The sequence below is a fragment of the Octodon degus genome, unplaced genomic scaffold (genome assembly GCF_000260255.1).
Source record: "Octodon degus isolate 3935 unplaced genomic scaffold, OctDeg1.0 scaffold00083, whole genome shotgun sequence".
Lineage (NCBI taxonomy): Eukaryota > Metazoa > Chordata > Mammalia > Rodentia > Octodontidae > Octodon > Octodon degus.
Genome location: NW_004524659.1, coordinates 11,543,078 through 11,565,639, shown reverse-complemented (window position 1 = coordinate 11,565,639; position 22,562 = coordinate 11,543,078). Strand labels below are relative to the sequence as shown.

Sequence of the window (22,562 nt, the reverse complement as noted above, 5' to 3'; positions counted from 1 at the left end):
TGCTTTGCTAAGCTTGTTCTAAGTAGGTGCTTTAGACCACTGAGCCATCTCTCCAGCCCTGCCCATATTTTTTTAATGTCATTTGTCTTGATACTTTTTTTTTTTTCTTTCTGAGACAGGGTCTTGCTATATAGCTCAGGCTGGCTTCAAACTCATGGCAGTTTTTCTGCCTCAGCCTCCCAAATGCTGGGATTACAGGTGTGTGCTGACATTCGTAAAGGGATTTTATTTATTTAATTAATTTATTTATTTTCTGGCATAACGGGATTGAACTCAGGCTCTTGTGCTTGCCAGACAAGCGCTTATTCTACTGAGCTATCTCTCTGGCCCCTGTAAAGGGATTTTAAACCAGAAGCTGTTCCCTATAAACTTTCATCCTACTAACAGCTTCTCAAACTGCCTTTTATTCAATACCTAGTCCAGAAACACTTCTTTTAGGCTTAAAATCAAAGTATGTATGTCTCACACATAAGCTTACAGTTTTTCCTGAAATTCCATTTTCCAAAGGAGGAACCCAAGGTAGTCTATGTGATTTGAGGCTCTTGGTCACATCTGCCTCTCTTCTATTTTTTTGCTCTAATTTTCCCCAGTGTGTGCTCTGTCAGCAGCCTTCCAGAGCCACTGTCTCCCCACCCAGGCTCTCCAAACTTCCCCCATCCTAGCTCTGATCCCTTGCCCATGTTTCTTCCTCATAGCCCTCTTCTGGCCTGGGTTTATTCCATCAGCCTTGACCACTCTGAACTGCCCGTTTGGAGTTATATGTATTGTTCTACTGAACACTGTGTGCTTGGCATCTAGCCCAGAAGAGGTTCAGTGAGTGTGTTAAGTGAGGGTTCCTGAAGATCCTGGAGACTACGACAGGGCCTGTGGTCACCCAAGTGTCCAGAATACCCCTTACCAGGCAGAGCTCCAGCTGGTCACAGAGTGCATAGAACTCCTCCAGGCACTTGTCAAAGCGCTGTATGGGTCCATCGCTGCTCTTTCTACAATCCAGGAGAAAAGGGCCACTAAGGAATGGATTCCCAAACTCTGGGACACAACTGTCTACTCAACCAACTGTTGTTCATCAGGTAACCAGGCACTTGGGCCTAGGAGATCAGAGGCAGGGCTTGATAACAGGAGGGGGGAGGGTGCTGAGGGAGGAGTTTCTAGGCTGGAAGATAGGATATCCTGGGAAAAGGAGCCATACTCACTGTCCGTTATCAATGTTAGTGTTCTGAATCAAGTTCTGGGCAGCAACCTTCATCAAAGTCTAGTAAAAAAAAAAAAAAAAAAAAAAAAAAAAAGGCAAAGGAGATGGAAAAATAGAAGAAAACATAGTATTTTTGGTACAGCAATACTGTTCCTTGAAATCCACCCAATGTCAGACCTCCTCTGTGACACTCCATAGTTATTTACTTTTTTTTTTTTTTTTTTAATATAGTCCAGGGGGCTGGGGCGATAGCTCAGCAGAATAAGCACCTGCCTGTTAAGCGCAGGGTCCTGAGTTTAATCCCCAGTACCCCTCCAAAATATACACACACACACACACACACACACACACACATATTCAGTCCAGGGTCTACTGGGCCTATGTAGATTGCACTCGAAGTGATTCTCCTATTTTCAGCTTCCCAAGAGCTGGGATTACAGGTGCATGCCACCACGCCCAGTCTCAACCTCTGGCTCGGCGCGTCCGGGGGCAAGGCCAGCCTGGAACACCAGGGATTGAACCCCGGCTGCTGCACTATACCTAAGCAGGCGCTTTAGTCTGCTGAGCTATCTGGCCATAATTATGATCATTTTCCTTTTTTAGTTTTTCGAGGCAGGGTCTCAATATGCAGTTCAGGCTGGCCTCGCACTCTCAGCCATTGCTGGGATTAAAGGCGTGCACTACCACGCCCCGTTCATTTCCATTTTTTTTTTTTTTGAGGCCCGAAATGCCTTTAGGGCATTTCTGGTTTGCAGTGACTGTCTGGGTTCGAACCACAGAAGCTTGAGCTTGAGGGCTTTAAGGAGGCACTTAAACAACTGAGCTACTGGGCAGGCCCCCCCCCCATTTCCATTTCTATAGCAATCTCCCCTTTATTTTCCCAGAGGCCTACCCTCACCCGGAGTTCCCAACAATAACTTCCCGGACCTAATCTTCATTTCTAATTAGGAGTAGAATCTCTGTACAGGCCAGTACTTTCTTCAGGTCTTAACGACGAAAGCTTGGTTACTCCCTTAAATTGCCTCCAACCTAGTCCTACCTCAAAGAGCTTCGCTTTGGCCTCACAAAAAAAGTCCTACTCTTCCACTCCTACGCTCTCTCCTCAAATAAGCACCCCCTGAGTAGGCCACCTTGGAGTCAGACCACCAAATCGCGCTAGCTCCTTCCTCGAAGCTGCGGGCCAATCACCTGCAGACTCTCCTTCAGCTGTGGGATAAGCATCTTATAACGCTGTACGGGGTCAAAGTCTTGTTGCTGTTGTTGCAGAAGCCCGCTCTGGGCAGGTCCCACCAATTGTGCCGGCGGTTGCTGCTGCTGTTGGGAACCCGGGCCACCAGCCGAACCCGGACCTGACACACCAGTAGCTGAGGCAGCCGCCGAAGCCTGCTGCTGCGGCGCAGCCATTTTCCTCTCTGACAGCGCCGGAAGTGCGTCACACGCTCTTCTTTCTCGGGTTCTTTGCTTCTTCAGCCGTGGGGCCTACTAGTTAGCTCTGCTTCCCCAGACAATTCTATCAGCCCTACCAAACATCACTCTCGAATCCGATGTGCAGACTGCAACAACGTCGTTTCACCAATCATAAGAGGGCTTTCCTCCCTCGCTCCGCCCTTTATCAACAACTGGCCAATCCATGTGTGGTTTTGCTCCGGACTCTATTTCCCAGAAGGCCTCGCGGCGTCAAGCGACAGGCCCGGGTCCTCAGCTCCTGAGCGGCAGTTGGTGGAGGTGGAACTCTGTCCGTCCTCGGACTTGCCTGCGCGTTTACTGAGTCGTTCCCGGAGCTTTTCCAACCACCTCACCTCATCCCAACCCCTGCTGAGAGCGGCGGACCGGAACCCTGTCTGGGAGCAGGCGTTGGTTGAAGTTGGCACGCCCCTCGGCCTCCGCGTCCGCTCGCGGCGCAGCGAGGACCAGGTCTTGGCTGCCGTCGCCTCATCGCTATGGCGCCCACTATCCAGACCCAAGCCCAGAGGGAGGACGGCCACAGGTAGGTGCCACGCCACCTGCTTTACTGCTTTCCCTTGGGGCCTGTCTGGGTTTCAGCAGGGAGGGGATCGAGGGTGACGGTATCTGCTTACAGTGCTACGGCCTCCAGGTGTGCCCGTGAGGTCACGGAGCGCGTACCTTTCTTTGACAGAGGCAGCGGGTTCTCTCTGGCATCGGGTGTTGCCCCTTTCTTTCTTGCTATAGAGTTCAAAAATGACACCGTTGGAAACTTCAGTAATGATCTTGTACCTCTCTCCAGTCAAGCTTTTTGAAAGCTTTCTCCCCAAAACATTTGAGGACATAGTTCTTAAAAGCACTGGATGTTCCTTCCCAGAGGGCTTGAGCCTAAACTCATTAAAGCACCATCCCTCTGTCCAACTTTTAGGAATGCAGAAGCCTCTTTCATTCTCCTGTTCTGTTCTTTCGATCATGTTACCAGTATCTCTCTTTCCCACCAGGCCCAATTCCCACCGGACTCTGCCTGAGAGGTGAGCTTTCTGAGGGAGGGGGAAGGGGGTACGGAGTAGAGGTGAGACAGGAGGGACCCAGTTTTGACCTACTGTTTTACTAGGTCAGGAGTGGTCTGCCGTGTCAAGTACTGCAATAGTCTCCCTGACATCCCTTTCGACCCCAAGTTCATCACCTACCCCTTTGATCAGAACAGGTAAGAACAAGATTTGGGATGGGGAAACTACTCAGAAATAGGAGTTCCTTTGCGCCTAGCACAGTACTTTCTTAGGACCTAATAGCAGGTGCTCAAAAAATACTAATGGAGGCAGTAGTGCACACCTACAGTCCCACTCTGCTCAGGAGGTAGAGGCAAAAGGATTGCAAGCTTTAGGTCAGCCTGTGCAACTTAGCCTATCTCAAAACACTAAAAGGGGTGAGGATGTAGCTTAGTGGTGGAACACTTGACAAAGATGTATGAGGCTCTGGATTCAATCCCCAGTACAACAGAAACAAAACCTAGTGATCTGGATGTAATATCGCATACTTGTAATCCTAGCACTCTGGCAGGCTGAGACAGGAGAAGCAAAAGTTGAAGCCCATCCTGGGGCAACTTAATGAGTTAGCAAGACCTTGTCTCAAAATAAAACTAGGGCCAGGGGGGTGTACCTCAGTGGAAGAGTTCAGTTGGGCTCAGTCTCCTATACCACAACAGCCCCCCACCCCTCCACCCAATAAGCAGTACCATTTCCCCTCCCACTGGACAGCTGGCTTGCTTTGACATGGGAGCACTTCACACTTTGTGAACTCTTCCCCAGAGCAGTTTATCTTCTGGGAAGCAGGGATGTAAGGGTGAAGCTGGAATCTAAAAACCAGAACTTGCAAATTTCCTCACCCAGGTTTGTCCAGTACAAAGCTACTTCCTTGGAGAAACAGCACAAACATGACCTCCTGACTGAGCCAGACTTGGGGGTCACCATCGACCTCATCAACCCTGACACCTACCGCATTGACCCCAATGGTATGTGGGGAGATGGAGACGGTCTGTGCTCAGCCAGCAAAGTCCAGGCCTGGTCTTCCCTCATGGTTCTCCTGTCCCGCTTACTGTCTAGTTCTCCTGGATCCAGCTGATGAGAAGCTTTTGGAAGAGGAGATTCAGGCCCCCACCAGCTCTAAGAGGTGAGAGGTTGCCAAGTGGGCAGAAGACTGAGTGGGAGGGCATCCTGTGTGGAATCTTGAGGTTCTTGATCTTCTACCCTAGGTCCCAGCAGCATGCAAAGGTGGTGCCATGGATGCGCAAGACCGAATATATCTCCACTGAGTTCAATCGTTATGGCATTTCTAATGAGAAGCCTGAGGTCAAGTAAGTTGCAGATGGGAAGGGAAGGTGAAGATTTCAGGTCCATCTACTGGTCCCTAAAAAATTTTTTTCCATCTTCAGGATCGGGGTTTCTGTGAAGCAACAGTTCACTGAGGAGGAAATATATAAAGATAGGGATAGCCAGATAACAGCTATCGAGAAGACTTTTGAGGATGCCCAGAAATCGGTAATTGACAGACTGGGATAGGGAAAAGAAGATGCAGATAGAGTGTGGCTCCATCTCTTCCTCATTCCTCTCATCTTGTGTCCTCCCCTCCGCTTCCTGCAGATCTCCCAGCACTACAGCAAGCCCCGCGTGACACCAGTGGAGGTCATGCCTGTCTTCCCAGACTTTAAGGTTAGGCCTAAGGTGGGAGTTGGAAGGACAGCCTCTCAGGGCTGCCTGTGTCAGACTAACTCCAGTGCCCTCTGTCTTGCCAGATGTGGATTAACCCATGCGCTCAGGTCATCTTTGACTCAGACCCAGCACCCAAGGACACAAGTGGTGCAGCTGCCCTAGAGATGATGTCTCAGGCCATGATCAGGTGGGCCTGCTGCCCACCTTGGGCTGTTCCTTGTTGTCCTTTTGCCCTCATTTTTTGTTTTTTGGGTTTTTTTTTTGGTGGAACCGGGGATTGAATTCAGGCCCTTGCGCTTGCCAGCCAAGTACTTATTCCACTGAGCCATCTCCCCGGCCACCCCTGCTCTCACTCATTAGTCTACCTTCTTCACCTAATTAGGGGCATGATGGATGAAGAAGGGAACCAGTTTGTGGCCTATTTCCTGCCTGTGGAAGAAACACTGAAAAAACGAAAGCGAGACCAAGAAGAAGAGATGGACTATGCACCAGATGATGTGTTCGTGGGTTGGGTTAGGTTTGCGGGATTGAGAAGTTCCTCTCCTCCCCCTCAGGGACTAAATGGGGCTGATTTTGTGTCATTCTCAGGTATGACTACAAGATTGCTCGGGAATACAACTGGAATGTGAAGAACAAAGCTAGCAAGGGCTACGAGGAGAACTACTTTTTCATTTTCCGAGAGGGTGATGGGGTGTACTACAATGAGTTGGAGACCAGGTACTTGGCATGCTTCTCATTAACCTGCTTTTCTGCTTCAGACCGGGGTCAAGGTAGGCAGGGTGGTACATGCCTGTAATCGCAGCAGATGGAGATAGAATTGAGGTTAAGGCTAGCCTATGCAATTTAAGTGGGCCCTTGTGTCAAAAAAAAGTGGTGGTAGCTAGGCGTAGTAGTGCATGCCTGTAATCCCAGCACTCGAGTGGGATTGAGGCAAGAGGTCATTGTAAATTTGAGACTAGTCTGGGCTACAAAGTGAGCTCAAGGCCTGCCTGAACTGCAGAGCAAGGTGCTGTCTCAAAAAAAAAAAAGTGTTTGGTGTAGTCAAGTGTTAGTTATCAGGTAAGGCTAGAGGCCCTTAGAGCTTTTGTGTATGATGCAGGACAGGCAAGTTTTCCATGATACTTGAATATGTATGTATGTGTACACACACACACACACACACACACACACACACGTATGTATGTTTGGGGGGGGCAGTTCTGCAATTTGAACCAAGGGCCTTGACACTGAGCTACATCCCTAGCCCTTTGGAAACACGGTCTAAGTTGCCTGGGCTTGACTTACAACTTTTGGTCCTGCCTCAGTCTCCCAGTGCTGAGATGACAGGTGTGAGCCAGTATGTATAATTTAACAGAAATGAAACATCTGATTATCTTAACTTCAAAAACATGACCATAAGATGGGCATGGTAGCACACACTGCAACCCCAGCACTAAGGAGGCTGAGGCAGGAGGATTGCTGTGACGTGAGGCCAGTCAGGGCTACATAGTAAGTTAGTAAGTTCAAGGCCAGCCTGAAATAAATAAATAAATAAATAAATAAATAAATATCCTGACTTGAAAACAAAACCAAAATTATGACCCTGCAGCCATACAACAAATGTGAAAGACAATAGAGAATTGGTTGATTGGGTGACCTGGAGCTGCAAGGAGCACCTATTTCAGCCCGCTGTTGTTAGGGACAGAAAAGTTCTGAAAGGCCAGAAATCCAGATTTGATATCTCATACTTTTAAAGTGTTAGTTGATAACTAATTCATACAACTGTGACATCTAACACATGTACACCATAATTTTTCCCCTGGTGTGCTCTGGGTCAAGCACTGACAAGTCAGAACAGACCCCTCACTAGAGGAGTCATTTTTTTTTTTTTTTTTTGAATTGTTCCTCCATGGATATCTTTAGTAAAAGATGAAAGATTTATATGATCTGGGGCTATGTGATCTGAAGAGAAACCAGAGTGGAAGGGACTTTAACTGCATTTTCCACTGATCCTTGCAACTTATCCTCTACAGGGTCCGTCTTAGTAAGCGCCGGGCCAAGGCAGGGGTTCAGTCAGGTACCAATGCCCTCCTTGTGGTCAAACACCGAGACATGAATGAGAAGGAATTAGAAGCCCAGGTAACAAGCATTTCTGGCCTAGGGCCCCTACAGGAGGGTGGAAGTGGGTGAGGACAGAGGCCTGGCATCATACCCTCCCTATTCCAATCCTACTTCTGCTTCTAGGAGGCACGGAAAGCTCAGCTGGAAAACCACGAACCCGAAGAGGAGGAAGAAGAGGAGATGGAGGCAGAGGAGAAAGAAGCTGGGGGCTCAGGTACAGAGGGGCAGGCTGGACCCAGGAAGCCCTGGAAGGGTGAGAAACTGGCTCTGACCTCTCCTTGTTTCCTCCCAGATGAGGAACATGAGAAAGGCAGCAGCAGCGAGAAGGAGGGCAGCGAGGATGAGCGCTCTGGCAGTGAGAGTGAACGGGAGGAGGCTGACAGGGATGAAGCAAGTGACAAGAGTGGCAGCGGAGAAGAGGAGAGCAGTGAGGATGAGGCCCGGGCTGCCCGAGACAAAGAGGAGATCTTCGGTAGTGATGCTGACTCGGAGGATGACGCGGACTCTGATGATGAGGACAGAGGACAGGCCCGTGGTGGCAGTGACAATGATTCGGACAGTGGTAGTGATGGGGGTGGCCAGCGGAGTCGCAGCCAGAGCCGGAGCCGCAGTGCCAGTCCCTTTCCCAGTGGCAGTGAGCACTCAGCCCAAGAGGATGGTAGTGAAGCCGCAGCTTCTGAGTCCAGTGAGGCTGACAGCGACAGTGACTAAGCCTTGGGGCTTTTGAAGAGGGCTGGAGTGATACCATTCTGAGAGCAGGGGGCACTTTTGTAGTGGCTTCTGTGAGCCATTCACTTTGTTGATTCCCCCATCCTTCAACCTTTGCTGTTAATAAAGCCAGCTCTTAGTTTCCCTTGCCAGTGCCTCTGGTCTTAATTTTGCCCAGCTCTCCAACCCCCCACTCCAGGTGCTCAAGGGGCCCAAGCTGAAGTCAGAAGCAAAATAACGAAGATCAGAATCTTTTTTTTTTTTTTTCTTATTTTTTTTTCTCCAAAATAAGCCCAGACCATTAAACAAGTGAAACTCCAACAAGTCAGTCTTCTCCAACAGCGAGAAAAACTGTACAATTACTCAAAGCTGATTCTGCCAGCGGGGCTGGGGACAGAAGTAGGTGGGGAGGGTAAAATGGAGGAGGGCTTGGGGAGAGTGGAAGGGTCGGGTCCTGCCCATCAGAGTGGGGCCGCCTGCGTCCGGCACTCTGCTGTCAGGGAGGGCATGGCTCTTGCCTCCCTTTGTGTGTGGGAGGGGGTCCCTCACCACCTCCCAGTGCCAGCCAGGGTCGGTTCACCCTGATGGGGACTGAAGATGGGACCAACTGGCTGGGGAGAGGTGAGAGTCCCATGAGGACACCCTGCTGATTCCAAATGAGGTGGCCCATCCGTCCCACCTCCTATGGTTAGTGGGAGGGGGCTGGAGAAGTCTTGGGAGGTTGAGGGGAATGAGCAAAGGCACAGAAACATGGAGGGGCCGGGGTGGGGACTTGCATAGGTTGATGAGTGTGCAAGAGGTACATAAATAAACCTGACACCCCACCCAGCCCGGCACTGGGAGAGGAGGTGGGGATCCAATGGTAGGTCCCCAGGGCCACTCTACCCCCTGGTGTCCTCCCCCTCCCTGGGCTCAGGGTGGAGGGAGGTCCGTGGTCCAGCAGGGCAGGGGCAAGAAGGTCCAGGGAATGGGCTGATAGTGTGGGGAGGGTGGTGGTTTTCAATTTTTTTTTTTTTTTTTTTGTTTTTCCCAACATTTTGTATCTTTTAATAACATACACAATGGTTACCAGCCATATTCATAACAAAAGTTATTCATAAAATGTATCTAAAAATAACATTTTTTTTTTCCTTTTCGGTGAAAAGCTTGAGAATGTCCCAGTGGTGGTACGGGTTTGAAGGGGAACAGGAGGTTGGAATTGTGGGACCCTGGCTTTCCCACAGTGTGAACCCCCAAATCCCCTTCCCTCCACCTGGACCCCAGTACAAACCCTCATCAGGAACAGGGACCAGAGGGTCTGTGTAACTGGGGCTAGGACATGCCTCTGGGTTATAAATGATATAGTGTTCCACTTACATGAGGTCATGACATAATGGGAGGGGAAAAGGCTGAAAAAAAAAAAGGGGGCAGAGATAAAATCAAAACCAAACAATCCCCTTCCCATATTCCTAACTCCCAAGTCTTTCAGCAACCAGACCTGAGAGTGCAGAAGGATGTGTTGGTGTGGGAAGGAGATGTTAAGGCAACAGACTTCCTGACCTCACCACTGCCCTGGCTGTCCACCTTCAACCTCTGCACCTGGTAGCCAGGGCTGGGGATGAGGACTGGGAAAGGGGTCTGGAGGAGGGGGCTCTGCCCTCTCCCCACATAAAGTCCAGGCTCCCTCAGCCACTGTCTTGGCTCAGAGGAGAGCCTGGAGATTCTAAAAATGACAGGGAATGATCAAAGAGAAAAACCGTTAAGAACTATATAAATATGTATCTTAAATAGACCTAAGAAATTAATTGTAGAGAACCTCTGAGAAATGGGTGAGCAAGGTGAACAGGTGGCTCCTGTCCTTGGGAATGGTGGGAATGGGGAAGGACAGAGGAGAACAGAGGCAGGGCCATCGCTCTCCTCATTTTCACCCTCTCCATAACATCCTGGGCAAGCCAGCAGCCTAGCCTGCTCACTCTTCCCCAGTGTCAAGATGCTCCACAGGCTAGCAGTAAGTGTGTCTCTGGGGAGTCTGCTCCCATAGGGAGCAGCAGACTGTCAGCTGTCTGGAGGAGGCAGGGGTGGGACAAGGCCAGAAGGTGGAATGGGGAGGAAGGCAGTTGGGCCAGTCCTTGCCCCATGTCCTGGCTGCCCGTTCTGTGCCCTGGCCTCAGCAGAGATCCCTCAACGGGCCTGGGAGTGAGCAAGGTGTGTACCAATGTTAAACAAAAGTTAAAGAGGGTGAGGGAGTAGAAAAATATTAGACTGTATAGCTGAGCCAGCCCACCCTCTCGCTGCCACAGCAGAGAAGCCCATTGGGGGCTGGACCCCGCCCGCCGCCCGGGGAGCCTATGGGTGCGCTGGGCTGTGGGAGATCCTGTCAGATGGTGGAGGTTTTGTCTGTCCCATCTGTGGTAAGAAAGGGAGGAAGGGAGGAAGATCAGGAGCTGGTGGTAGGCCCAGGAAAGGCACTCATGTGGCCTGTCATCCCAGGCGGGCCCTCCCTGGAGTCTGGCCTCCCCTTGGGACCCTCAGGATGACTCTGAGTTGCTCAGTTCAGAGATGGAGATGCTGGGTGGGTGGGAGCTGGGTCAGGGAAAGAGGAAATGCTCACCACCCAAGGCGTGTTCTGTCATGCTCAGACACAGAGACTCCAGGGTGGGATTGATCTCCAGGTCAGGCCCAGGGACCGGGCAGTCTGGGTGGGAAAAAGGAGAATGAAGGTGGTGAGGCGAGTACAGAATGGACTGGCTGGAAAACAGCTGGGACAATAAGCTCCAGTTCAGAGGGCAGGGGACAAGAGACAGAAATGAGAGCTTGTGAGGCATGCACTCTCCTGGAAGACACAACAGGCAAACAGGAAGGACAGGGTAACAGGCCTGCTGGTGTCACAAATCAGGGGAGATAGCAGCAAGAACACAGGCTAGGTAATGCAAAAAGGATGAACTTGCAAACAGAGGAAGTGATGGGAAACAAAGGACCTTTCCTGGAGGCCACAGGGAGGCTATGATTATTTCAGACACATAATGTAAATTGCACTGGGTGGTCTGGGTATCTGTCCCACAATCCCTGGTTGATGACCTGCTATCTGTCCTTGGTACAAATGCTAAATTAAAACCCTTCCTGTCCCTATGTGGACTTGTTCCTCTCGGCAGAACGAAATCCACACAGGCAGGCAGAAGAGGTAGGGCAATGTAGGACAACAGCCATGGGGCTCGTCCTCAATCACTTTTTTTTTTTTGGCAGGGGGTACCAGTGATCGAACTTGGGATTGTGTGTTTGCCAGGCAGGTGCTTAGGTCACTGAGCTATATCCCCAGCTCCTTCTCATCCACTTTTTAAGTGGGCCTCCTTCCTATTCCAGCACCTGGGAAGCAGACCAGACCAGATCCCTGGGCAGACCTGGCTTCACCACAAGCTACTTAAAACTTCCTCAGATTCTTACTCAAAGAGAAGGAGGTCTGTACCTGGCCCTTGAGTTAGGAGCCCCAGCTCTCATTTCCAGCCTCACCTCACACCATCTATCCAAACCTGGAGCTCAGGTCCTATCAGATCTCTCTCTCCTAATAACCTTTTTTTTTTTTTTTTCCCAGAACCAGGGATTGAACTCAGGCCCTTGTGCTTGCCAGGCAAGAGCTTATTCTACTGAGCTATCACCCCAGCCCTAACATCTTTTTTAGGGGAGGTTTATTTTTTGTTTTTGGTGCTGAGGACTGAACCCAGGGATTCCAGCTTTGTAGGTAAGCATTCTACCGCTGAGCCAAATCCCCAGCCCCAAAACATCTTTTTTGGAAGTCAGGGTCTCACTATGTACTTCAGGTTGGCCTTGAACTCACTCTGTAGCCCAGGTTGGCCTCAAACTTGAAGTAATCCTTTCCTCTTGTCTCAGTCTCCCAAGTGGTGGGATTAAAGGCAGGGGAAGGCAGTGTGGTATGCCTGACTTTAAAAACACCTTTTGAACTTAGACAAGTCACTTTTTTGTCTCTGATTGGCTGGTGACTGTTAAGATTGGGTCTTCCCATTTATATCTGGAAGGATTCAATTTACAGGGTCTGACAGCTGGGCACACAGCACACTGGAAGGGAAAATAGTTCTTAGGTTTTGTTCTTACAGTTCATCTTGCCACTCGTTCAGCATTATTTACCTAAGATTTTCTACTGATGTGACAATTTATAACATCAAGCGGTCAGGGTCAGGGCCAGCAACATAGCTCAGTGGACTAAGTGCCTGATTAGGCAAGCGCAGGGACTGAGGTTTGATCCCCTGTTGCAAGAGCCCTGCCCCCAGGGCCCACTGAGCTAGCCACCAAGACTGGGCGTGATGGTGCAATCCTGTAATCCCTGCACTGGGGATGCTAAACACAGGAGGATCACTACGAATCCAAGCTACATAGTGAGACCCTGTACCGATTACATAAAACATGGTCACCTGAGAACCTAAGATCTGTCTAGGGCTCTTCATCAATGATCAGCCAAGTGTCCAGCAGCGGCCCCAGTAGGGCAAGTCAATTCCCTTTTTTTTGGGCGGTACTGGGGATTGAACTCAGGGCCCTGCACTTGCTAGGCAGGCAGTTACTCCACTGAACTATCTCCCTAGCCCTCAATTCCCTCTTGTCCAGCAAGGCGGGCCCTCTTATTTCCTATCGCCACCTGTTCTCTTGATTTCTATGAGCAGAAGGCAACTAGCCTTCCCATTTCCAATACCCTGAGAAGCGGAACTTTATCTAAGAGGTGGAGATCACTGGCTTCTGAAAGAATGAAGGTGGCTGATGGACAGGATGCCCCTCCACTGACACCTGTCATTCCCTCTACCCCTTCCAAATTGAGTAATGATTCTGTAGAGAGTAACAGAAATCATTAAGGACTCTTATAGGGAGGGAAAAGTGTGGTGATGAGGTAGGAATAACGGGTGAGAGAAAGTGGTGCAGGAAGAATGAAAGCAGGAACTGAGACAACTGAAACAGAATGAAAAAATCCTCTCCCTGGGTAGGGACAGATGGGTGCAGAGCAGTGGGAAGTACAGGGTAAGTTGCTTTTGTAGTCCCAAGGAGACAGTGACCATGAGACCCAAAAGAGAAAGGTCAGCTAAAGAGTTTGGCAAGGCAGGGTACCTCACCTGGAGGGAACATGAGAATGGCCTGGGGTGACGAGTGGACCGGAAGTGAGTGGGTGCGCTGCACAGAGCTGCGACTCTGGCTGGGCATGCTGTTGCTGCCGCCGGGGTTGGCAAACCACAGGTTCTGCACAGGACACAGCAAGAAGTGGAGGGGTGAGTAGAAAACAGGCTGGGGCCCAAGAATAGGGGAGTTGGCAAAGGAATGCCCTTCCCTCTCAGTGAGGTCCAAATGCAGATACATGGACACGTACATCTCAGGCACTGCCACTGCCCACAGAAGCCCCGGGGTCTCTGCTTCCAGTTGGCTCACCTGTCGGCCCTGGCCTCCAAGGCTGGGGCTGGTAAGGGCATGTCGAGGGGAGACGCCCCCAATGCCTGAGGGGCTCAGGAGGCCCATCCTGCCAGGTGGGAGGGCCCGGGGAGGCATGGGGAACTGCCGCTGGGTCCGCCGGGCCACCCCCATCCCCACAGAGCCAGCTATGGGGAGTGAGTTGGAGCCGAATGCCCAGCTGTGAGAGAGCAAAAGGCAGGATTGTTAGCTTAGGGTGGATGGTGACTATCTATTCCCCTCTCCCTTCACCTTCCCCACAACTCCAATGGGTATGACAGATCAGGAACCTGCTCTGAGTAAACATTCCCTAACCACATCCTTGTATCCTCCTAACCCAAAGGTATCCCTCAGAATGGAGATAAGGAATATGAAAAGTTTTTTTTGTCCATTCAAAACAGTTCTCTGAACTTCACTGTTCAAGAGACAGACTTCTGTCATTTGTTCAGTGCAAGAAGGGATATTAGAGCTCCTGCATATAGCTGAGAAAGGTGCAGATAACACATAACACATGTGTTATCTTTTGCCAGCTTAGCATCTAATTATTATTTTTATTTATTTTTGGGGCAGAACTGGGGATTGAACTCAGGCCCTTGCGCTTGCCTGGGAAGCACTTACTCCACTGAGCTATCTCCCCGGCCCTGCAGAAGGATTTTTTTTTTTCTCCAAATGCCTTCAGGGCAGGTTTGGCTGGCTTGAGTTGTGGGGATCGAACCACAGCAACCTGAGCCTGACCGCTCTGTGGAAGCAGCCACTTAAAGAACTGAGCTAAGGGGCAGGCCCCTGCTTCCTATTTATTCTTTTGTAGTGCTGGAGACAGAACACAGGGTCTCATTCATGCTAGATAAGTGTCTACCACTGAGTTACACCTTCTAGTCCTTGTATTCTATTCTACTGGTAATATCCTGATTTTTATGAGTCTCAATGTAGCCCAGACACAACTGCCTCTCTAAGCAGTGATATGGCCAACCATAAGGGCCTAGGAGGCACTCGCCTACCCCTTCTGCTGCCGGTAGCTCTGCATATCCAGAGCAGCTTTGCGTGGGAATGTCCGGAGGAGCTTCAGCACTTGCTGTTTCCAGGACAGCAGCCGCTTCTTCTGGGTCTCCGTGAAAGCCTAGGATTGGGGAGTGAGGGTGCTGTTTTCACACCTGCCTTCCCTGTGCCAGGCAATGCTGGGCACAGAGGTGGCTGTGTCTGTGTAGCACACAGCGTATGTGGGAAACACACACGTACGATGGTAACTGAGCAAGGTCACCTCTCCCAATGAGGGCAAAGAGCAAGAGGTGTGCTACATTTGGCAAGGATATTGAGAGCTGCAGGTGAATGGGAGGGAAGAGGCTAATCCCAACAGGAATATATACAAAGCCTCTGAGAGGCTGCCCTTGAAGCCAAGGCTGGTGAGATGAAGGTCTGGAGATGCAAGCAGATGGATGCCAGGCAGGCCCCTTGGAATGCTAGTTCTAAGAGGGATAGGGCTAGCCCTTTTTCTCTCTGAGCTCTGGAGATCTTACCTCATGAGTTAGGCACTTTTCGATGAGCTGGAGGTAACTGGTGATGTTTTCCTCATCTGGTCGGGACACCAGAAGCTGGGTACACACTGGGGGATACAGGGAAGAGCAGTTTAGCCCCAGCATGCCTCCCATGGTCCTCCAGACTCCTCAGCCCTAGCTGGCTGGTGCAGGACAGATAGGAGATTCCATCACCACCTGGGGTGTCATGAGCTAGATATCTAAAGCACCCACCACAGTGCCTGACACAGGCAGATATACAGTTAATAAATACCTTTTAATTCTTTTTTTTTTTTTGGTGGAACCGGGGATTGAACTCAGGCCCTTGCGCTTGCCAGGGAAGCGCTTATTCCACTGAGCCATCTCCCCGCCCCCGATACCTTTTAATTCTTAACAGCAGCAACAATGTTGTCTTTTTTTTTTTTTTTTTTTTTTTTTGTTTTTTCCCTGTATTTTTTTTTTCCGGGAAGGGTCCACAGGATGTTCAGGGTCTCACTATATCAGACTCATAGTGATCCTCCTGTTTTACAACCTCCCAAGAACTGGGATTATAGGTGCACGTCACCACACCCAGTCTCAATTGCATGGCAGACCTGGGGATTGAACCCCCAGGCCCTGCACTTGCTTGTAGGCACTTTAACCCACTGAGCTATTTGGCTGGCCCAACAATCTTGTCATTATGGTCATTTTTAGCCTGAGAAACTTAGTCCCAAAACAGCCAGGTCAGTTGTCTCAGGCCATACAATCAAAAAGGTATAAGGATCTAACTAGTTTTCAACGCCATGCTCCTTCTGCAAAAGCTAAACTACCACAGCTTCACTATCCCCACTCCCTAGATCTGTGTTCCCTCAAAACCTCTGATTTCCCCCATCTATTCACCTTCCACTGAATGCAGACCCTTTTAACACTGTCCCATGTTTTGTTAAGGATGGAGGTTCTTTGAGGACAGGGGCATCAGCTCAGTCTTAGCTTCTCTCTGCAGTGCTCATGTCCAGGAGGCTTTAAGAATCCCTGTCCCACCATGTAACTTGGACCTGATTACTGACGCCTGTATTCACCCGGCTCTCTGCCTCAGAATTTTAGTAGGCCTTAGCTGCTTTTACCTTTGCCCATCACTCGTGTAAACTGGCTGGGGATGTCTCCATCAGCAACAGGAGCTGGGGCTGGCTCACTGCCATCAGTGGGAGCTGGAGTTGGTGGAGGAGGGTAGTTCTCCGCAGCTGAAGGGTCCTTGGCCTCAGTGCTCTTGTCTGTGCCGGGATGGGCTAGGGGAGGCTCAGCACCTGGCAGCAGCGGCTCTCCTCGACCCCCATCTTTGGCAGTAGGGGTGACAGCAGCGGCAGCCACAGTGGCCTGAAGGACACTGTAGGCCTTGATGGGGGTGATGATGATTTGCTGTAGCTCCTGCAGAGCATTCCGCAGATTCCCACCTTCCAGCACATCCTGTGTCGGAAGGACATGACTGGGATCACATGTAGCCCCACAATGAGGCACAGACAATGCCTACACAAGTGAGGCCCAACATGCCTTGGAGGAGAAGGCTGGTACCCTGGGTTCAGGCACATAGAGAAGACAGGTAAAGACACTGCCAGCTCACACAAAGACAGACACGTACTTGTACACAAACATTCCTTCCCCTTCAAGGTGGAAGTTCATGGAGCACAGAAGGTAGTCTAATATTGGGGCCTCAGGGTCACAATAAGGAGAAATCAAAGATATCATCCCAAGACAATGAGGAGAAAAGCAGCAGCCAAAGACAACGATCAGGAAGAGACAAGGAATGTAAATAGAGCTTGACAGAAGACAGTGAATGGGTAAGAAACAAACAAATGGGAAGACAGAACACACAGACGAACAGAAAAACTGAAGGGGAGGAAGAGGTCGAATTAAAAGAGTCTGGGGTCACAAACTTGGACAAACATGGAGGGAAGCCTCCTAGCTACCAGGAAGTAAGCTCTTTGATGTTGACTTGCACATGAGTTCTAGAGTTTGGCTCCCCAGGGTGGAGGCCACTGGAAGGTAGATCTGCACTTGATCTTAGCCAAGGCTGAGAAGTGATGGAAGTCAGATCTGAAGACTGGGAAAGCCCAGAGAGAAGATGGCCCAGGCAGCTGGCAGCAAAGGTGACTCAAAGCCCTTGATTCAGTGGCAGACTCAGCAACCACTTGGCCTTGGAGATGGGACACCAGGTCCTCACCTTCTCTAGGGACTTGAGAACGCTCTGCCTCTCGCGCAGCTTCTGGATGCTCAGGGCTATCTTGTGACGGGCCCCTTTGGTGACATTCTATGAAAAGAAAGGTGATAAGAAGCTGAAAATGGGAGGATGAGGTACTTGGGGGTGTCTCGATAGAGACTAAAGAGAAAAAACTTGGGTTCCGAGGATAATGCCAAATGGTGCTGTGCCCACCACCTCCTTGATGGCCCTGTTGGCATTACCTGGGACTCTAGGTGCTGCTCAGTCAGTGTCATCATTTCCTCATAGCTCATCTGCGAGAAGAGGGCAGCATACTTATGCAAGCGGAGACTCTTGAGCCATGAGGGTACATCTGTGGAAAAGGAGGGTGGGTGAAAGGTTTAGGAGTTCGACCCTGGGAACAAAGCACAGTAAGGATTGTGGGGAGAGAACAGGACTAAAGTGTAAGCAGCCTTAAACCTACAGAAATGTGGGAGAGGTGAAGCCATAAACTACATCTGGTCTGCAGAGTTCTTTCAGGTGGAAAGTGTTAAAGATACTTTAACACTTAACAGGGAAACTGTTTAATACAGTTTCCTTTAATACTTTAACAGGGAAACTGTTAAAGATATCTTACTGATTTCTCTAAACACTATCAATCAGTTACTTGTGTGACAAACCTCCTCTATTAGACCAGAGCCTGTGTGAGTAGATGTGGGGGTCTCTACGCCAGGTCTAGAGCCCAAAAGGCAGGGACTATTCTAATCTCCTTGGACCCCTCCCCTCCTCACAGTGGTAGGCAAGTGGAAGCTAAAACCAATTTTATATCATATAAGCTCTGCAGAAACCCTGGAGAAGGGTCCTGGTGCTGCCTTCTCCTCATACCTTTCATACCACTGCCATCCTCTTGGAAAGTGTTGCGGCTGGAGCCCTGCTCCTCCGTCTGCTCACTGCCAGAGGAGGCCACGCTGCTCTGGGGTGAGAGGGGTGCGTGGTCCGGTGTGGTGAAAGGTGCCCGGGCACTGAGCTCCTCTGAACTTGGCCACTCACCAGGAGCCTGGGGGCTCGTTGGGATGAGTGACATGGAGCGCTTCAGTGGACTAGGGTGGATTTGGCAGGGGAGACCTAGTCAGAGGAGGAAAAGGAAGCTATCAGGCTTGGGGATCTGACAAGAGACCATATTCTCCAGACAATGCCAAAGAGGAAGGACTCTGTGATACAAAACTGCCTAACATAGACATGTCCAACCTGTGGGCCACCTTTTCATCTATTCATTCTGTTTTTGGGGTGGCGATGGCAGATACCGGGTAGTGAATCCATGGCTTCTACACTGATCTACATCACTAAACTTTTTTTTTGGTAGAACTGAGGATTGAATTCAGGACCTTGTGCTTGCCAGGGAAGCGCTTATTCTACTGAGTTATTTCCCCAGCCCCTTCACTAAACCTTTTTTTTTTTTTTTGTGATGTGCAGGATTGAATCCATGGCCTCATGAATACTAGGTAAGCACTATACCACTGAGCTGTAACCCTAGCTCTTTAATTTCTAATTTAGAGAGAGGGTCTTGCCAAGACTGCCCAGGTTTGGTTCCCAGACTGCTGGGATTACACGTGTGCACCACCATGTCTGGCTTTTTTTTTTGGTGGAACTGGGGATTGAACTCAGGCCCTTGCGCTTGCCAGGGAAGCACTTATTCCACTAAGCCATCCCCCTGGCCCCATGTCTAGCTTTTGAAAAATGTTACAATAAAAAAGTATTTTAAACCAGGCATGGGAGTAAATGCCTATAATCCCAGCACTTGGGAAGCTGAGGCATGAGAATCAGTGCCAGCCTAAAGCCAGACTGGACTACACAGTTCAATGATAGCCCAAACTATACAATGGGAAAATGTTTCAAAAATTCCCCTAATTTTTTTTCTTTTGAGGCAGGGCCTTGCTGTGTAGTTCAGGCTCACCTTGAGGTCACTTTGTTGCCCTGGCTGGTACTGAACTCACAATGATCCTCCTGGCGCAGCAGCCTCCCGAATGCTGGGACTATAGGTGTGCACTAACATGGTTGGCAAAACCCCAAATTTTATTTTATTTATGTATTTGATACAGAGTCTACAAGGTCTCACTACATAGACTGGACTCGTAGTGATTCTCCTGTTTTCAGCCTCCTGGCTGGCCCAAACCCCCAAATTAAAAAAAAAAACAAACATTTTTTTTGCAACTTTTATGCATTAACTATATATGTTCTATACAGAGTTCAAGATAATTCTTCCTCACCTAAAAAAAGAGGTGGGGGGACAAACAATGGTGAACTGTATGTAGGTTAGGCATGCCTGGCCTACTTGATACTGCTTAATTCCTCACCCACTTCTCTGAACTCCCTTGCTTCCTGTACTAGCTCCTGGGTTCAAGCCCCCAAATCCCTTGCTGGAATTACTGCTACAGCCATTATTCTTTTTTTTTTTTTTAAATTTTTTTATTTATGTGTGTGTGTGTATTTGTGTGTGTGTGTGTGGCCAGCTCAGCCCACCAGGGGGCGGGGCTGGCTGGCATGTGGTGCTGGGGGATTGAACCATGGTCCCTGCGCTTTGCTAAGCTTGTTCTAAGTAGGTGCTTTAGACCACTGAACCATCTCACCAGGCCCATAGCCATCATTCTTGATTCCCATAGTCTCATTCTTTTACCACCCTGACCTTTATGAAAATGCAAATCTGAATCTGTCCCCAGTGGCTTCCTTTACAGAACAAAACCCAAACTTTTCCACACATCTTTTTTTTTTTTTTGCGGAACTAGAGAATGAACTCAGGCCCTTGCGCTTCTTAGGCAAGCGCTTATTCTACTGAGCCATCTCCCTGGCCCTCTTCCACACATCTTAAGAAGCCACAGAGGCTGGGGAGATGGCTCAGTGGAATAAGCGCTTCCCTGGCAAGTGCAAGGGTCTGAGTTCAATCCCCGGTTCCGCCAAAAAAAAAAAAAAAAGAAGCCATAGAAAACCTTGACATTGGGGCTGGTGAGATGGCTCAGTGGTCTAAAGCACCTACTTGGAACAAGCTTAGCAAAGCACAGGGACCACGGTTTAATCCCCAGCACTACATGCCAGCCAGCCCCGCCCCCTGGTGGGCTGAGCTGGCCACACACACACACATAAATAAATAAAAAATTTAAAAAAAAAGAAAAAAAAGAAAACCTTGACATTTAGCCTAACATCTTCATTTTTTTCCCTGTGCTGAGCCCAAACCTGGCTACTTACTGTCCTCCCCCTTTTTTTGAGACAGTTTCCACTATGTAGCCCAGGCTGGCCTCAAACTCACAATCCTCCTACCTCAGCCTTCACATGCTGGGATTATGGCTCGTGCCACAATATTGGCTATTTCATTTGAGGTACGCAGAAGGAGCCAAACTTTCCCTGTAGTGAAGGAGACTGAACTCGGGATTGTGAATGCTAGAGAAGTGCTCCACCACTGAGCTATACCTGAAACTCTCCAACCTGATTTTTAGCCAAGACAGGGTAGGTTCCCATGAGATCCAGACCTTTACCCAGGTTTTTGCTTTCTGCTCAGTCACTGCTCTTCCATCCCTCTCCACCAGCTGTTTCTGCTTTCATGCCTTACTCAAGTGTCCCCTATGCAGCTGACTCAAGCCTGGCACTTGTCTTCACTGGCCAGCTTCTTCTAATGAACTGTGGGCTTGTGCAGGATGGGAACCCAGCCAGTCATTCCTGCATCCCCAGGGTTAGATGCAGGGCATGACATACAGAAATTCTCCAACCAAATTTTATAAAGAACAAGGTGCTGAAGGGCCTGCGAGTTTAATACAGGGAACATAGTGGCACCTCAAATATCCTAGGGCAGTGGTGGTGAACCTATAGCATGCGAACTGCAGCAGGCTGTTTGTTATCATTGAAAGCTCTAAAAGTTTTTGCCATCATTGGCCTAGAGAAAAAGAAAAGGACAAAAAGCCAAAAAAGCCTGGGTAGGTTAAGACATCAAGGCCTAAGAAGCTGAAGTCCTCTGTCCCAGTTCCCACAGGGAGTCCTTGTTTCTGATGGAAAGGCTGGGGATTCTGCCAGTGCTCCACTGACACTCAGCCCAAGGAGGAGGGCCAGTGTGGTACAAGTCTATGGCACCTTCTGTCACCATGTGTGACAATACTGATGCTCCCAGCCAAGAAGTCACAGAAGGCAGTACACTGACCCACACTGTACGGCCATCCTCAGCTTCTGACCAAGACCACTGGAGTTTGCTACTCAGGGCTCCTCCAAGTCTCTGGACACCCTCAGTCTTGGATCTGCCCCCGTTGGGAATCTTAGAAGATGGCACACTGGGTCCTGGGGTGTGTGGGTGGGGGTGGTGCTGCAAACTCAATACAGGCCTTTGTGCCTGTCCTGGTGTTTCTGGTCTCCTCCTTCCTCCCTTCTCAGCCAAGAAGGGGGGAGTCAAGGCTGGGAGGGCAGGAAATTACCCTGACTGGAATAAGATTATGTAGTTCCTGAGGAGTCCTGTTTGGCCCTGCACTGGGGTGGAGGCTTAGCTACAGCCTAAGAATTATAAAAACAGGAATGCCGGCCAGAAATCTAGGACCTTGCACTCTCCAAGAAACCCTGGTCTATCCTTGGCAGCACCTCAAACCTACCCAGTTAGCCTTTCCAAGCCAATCCTTGCATCCCACTCAAAAAATATTTTAATGTTTTCCTGTTTCCTGCTACTGCCTGAAATCCAAAAGCTTTGTCCTATCCTTCAACTCCCCCTCTCTTGCCTGTGGCCCTAAAACCTGAGTTCAAATTTTGACTCTACCACCTCTGAACTGAGAACTCTTGGCCAGATAAATTCATTCACCCCCTCCCCCATGTCCATTTCCACATGAAGCCCTTGGAACACTGATAGGCATGTGGTAAGCATATCTGCTGCTATAATTAACATAAACACCTATCAGCCAGACTTGTACACCTTTCCTTCTAATTTGGCAGCCTCATGGCCTTGATTTGTGCTGGGACCTCAGTGTCAAATGTCCAATTCCTTCCTGTTTTGGTCCAAGACACTCTCCAACACTGTTCAAGCTTCCTTCTTTAAAGCTAGCGGGGGTCCTAGAGGTATAGCTTGGTGGCCCTGGGTTTGATCCCCAGCAGAGTCAAAAGGAAAAACAAACAAAAAGACCGGCTGGTGAGATGGGGCTTGGTGAGATAGTTCAGTGGTCTAAAGCACCTACTTAGAACAAGCTTAGCTAAAGCACAGGGACCGCGGTTCAATCCCCCAGCACCACATGCCAGCCAGCCTCGCCCCCTGGTGGGCTGAGCTGGCCACACACACACACACACACACA

General features: G+C 49.7%; 3 protein-coding genes and 1 long non-coding RNA gene across 6 annotated transcripts in view; 2 read left to right on the top strand and 2 right to left on the bottom strand.

Annotated features, from left to right (window-relative positions):
• Nucleotides 1-2,371, top strand: part of LOC111818217 — a 9,127-nt gene extending 6,756 nt beyond the window's left edge. The window contains exons 2-3 of the long non-coding RNA XR_002822254.1: nucleotides 995-1,070; nucleotides 2,077-2,371. This is a non-coding gene — a long non-coding RNA (uncharacterized LOC111818217). The remainder of the gene's footprint in view (nucleotides 1-994; nucleotides 1,071-2,076) is intronic.
• The window catches only part of Med29 (mediator complex subunit 29), a 5,150-nt gene extending 2,449 nt beyond the window's left edge, over nucleotides 1-2,701 (bottom strand). Inside the window, exons 1-3 of the mRNA XM_004636805.3 lie at nucleotides 2,381-2,701; nucleotides 1,194-1,252; nucleotides 899-983 (exon numbers count right to left, since the gene is read on the bottom strand). Of these exons, the coding sequence (XP_004636862.1) occupies nucleotides 899-983; nucleotides 1,194-1,252; nucleotides 2,381-2,596 (360 nt within the window). The 5' untranslated portion in view covers nucleotides 2,597-2,701. The remainder of the gene's footprint in view (nucleotides 1-898; nucleotides 984-1,193; nucleotides 1,253-2,380) is intronic.
• A 194-nt stretch (nucleotides 2,702-2,895) lies between these two features.
• On the top strand, nucleotides 2,896-8,475 carry Paf1 (PAF1 homolog, Paf1/RNA polymerase II complex component). The gene is made up of 14 exons (XM_004636804.2): nucleotides 2,896-3,179; nucleotides 3,637-3,666; nucleotides 3,750-3,842; nucleotides 4,525-4,646; nucleotides 4,738-4,804; nucleotides 4,887-4,988; nucleotides 5,067-5,172; nucleotides 5,275-5,343; nucleotides 5,427-5,530; nucleotides 5,726-5,842; nucleotides 5,932-6,060; nucleotides 7,356-7,461; nucleotides 7,567-7,657; nucleotides 7,736-8,475. The coding sequence occupies exons 1-14, from the start codon at nucleotides 3,133-3,135 to the stop codon at nucleotides 8,152-8,154; spliced, it is 1,602 nt and encodes a 533-aa protein (XP_004636861.1). The 5' UTR covers nucleotides 2,896-3,132; the 3' UTR covers nucleotides 8,155-8,475.
• Nucleotides 8,476-9,894: 1,419 nt separating this feature from the next.
• The window catches only part of Samd4b (sterile alpha motif domain containing 4B), a 45,055-nt gene continuing 32,387 nt past the window's right edge, over nucleotides 9,895-22,562 (bottom strand). For all 3 annotated transcript variants that reach the window (XM_023721550.1, XM_023721549.1, XM_023721551.1), the window contains exons 4-13: nucleotides 18,139-18,378; nucleotides 17,517-17,626; nucleotides 17,278-17,364; nucleotides 16,184-16,523; nucleotides 15,084-15,169; nucleotides 14,568-14,686; nucleotides 13,552-13,750; nucleotides 13,242-13,365; nucleotides 10,742-10,825; nucleotides 9,895-10,536 (exon numbers count right to left, since the gene is read on the bottom strand). In XM_023721550.1, coding sequence (XP_023577318.1) covers nucleotides 10,508-10,536; nucleotides 10,742-10,825; nucleotides 13,242-13,365; nucleotides 13,552-13,750; nucleotides 14,568-14,686; nucleotides 15,084-15,169; nucleotides 16,184-16,523; nucleotides 17,278-17,364; nucleotides 17,517-17,626; nucleotides 18,139-18,378 — 1,418 coding nt within the window. In that variant the 3' untranslated portion in view covers nucleotides 9,895-10,507. The remainder of the gene's footprint in view (nucleotides 10,537-10,741; nucleotides 10,826-13,241; nucleotides 13,366-13,551; nucleotides 13,751-14,567; nucleotides 14,687-15,083; nucleotides 15,170-16,183; nucleotides 16,524-17,277; nucleotides 17,365-17,516; nucleotides 17,627-18,138; nucleotides 18,379-22,562) is intronic.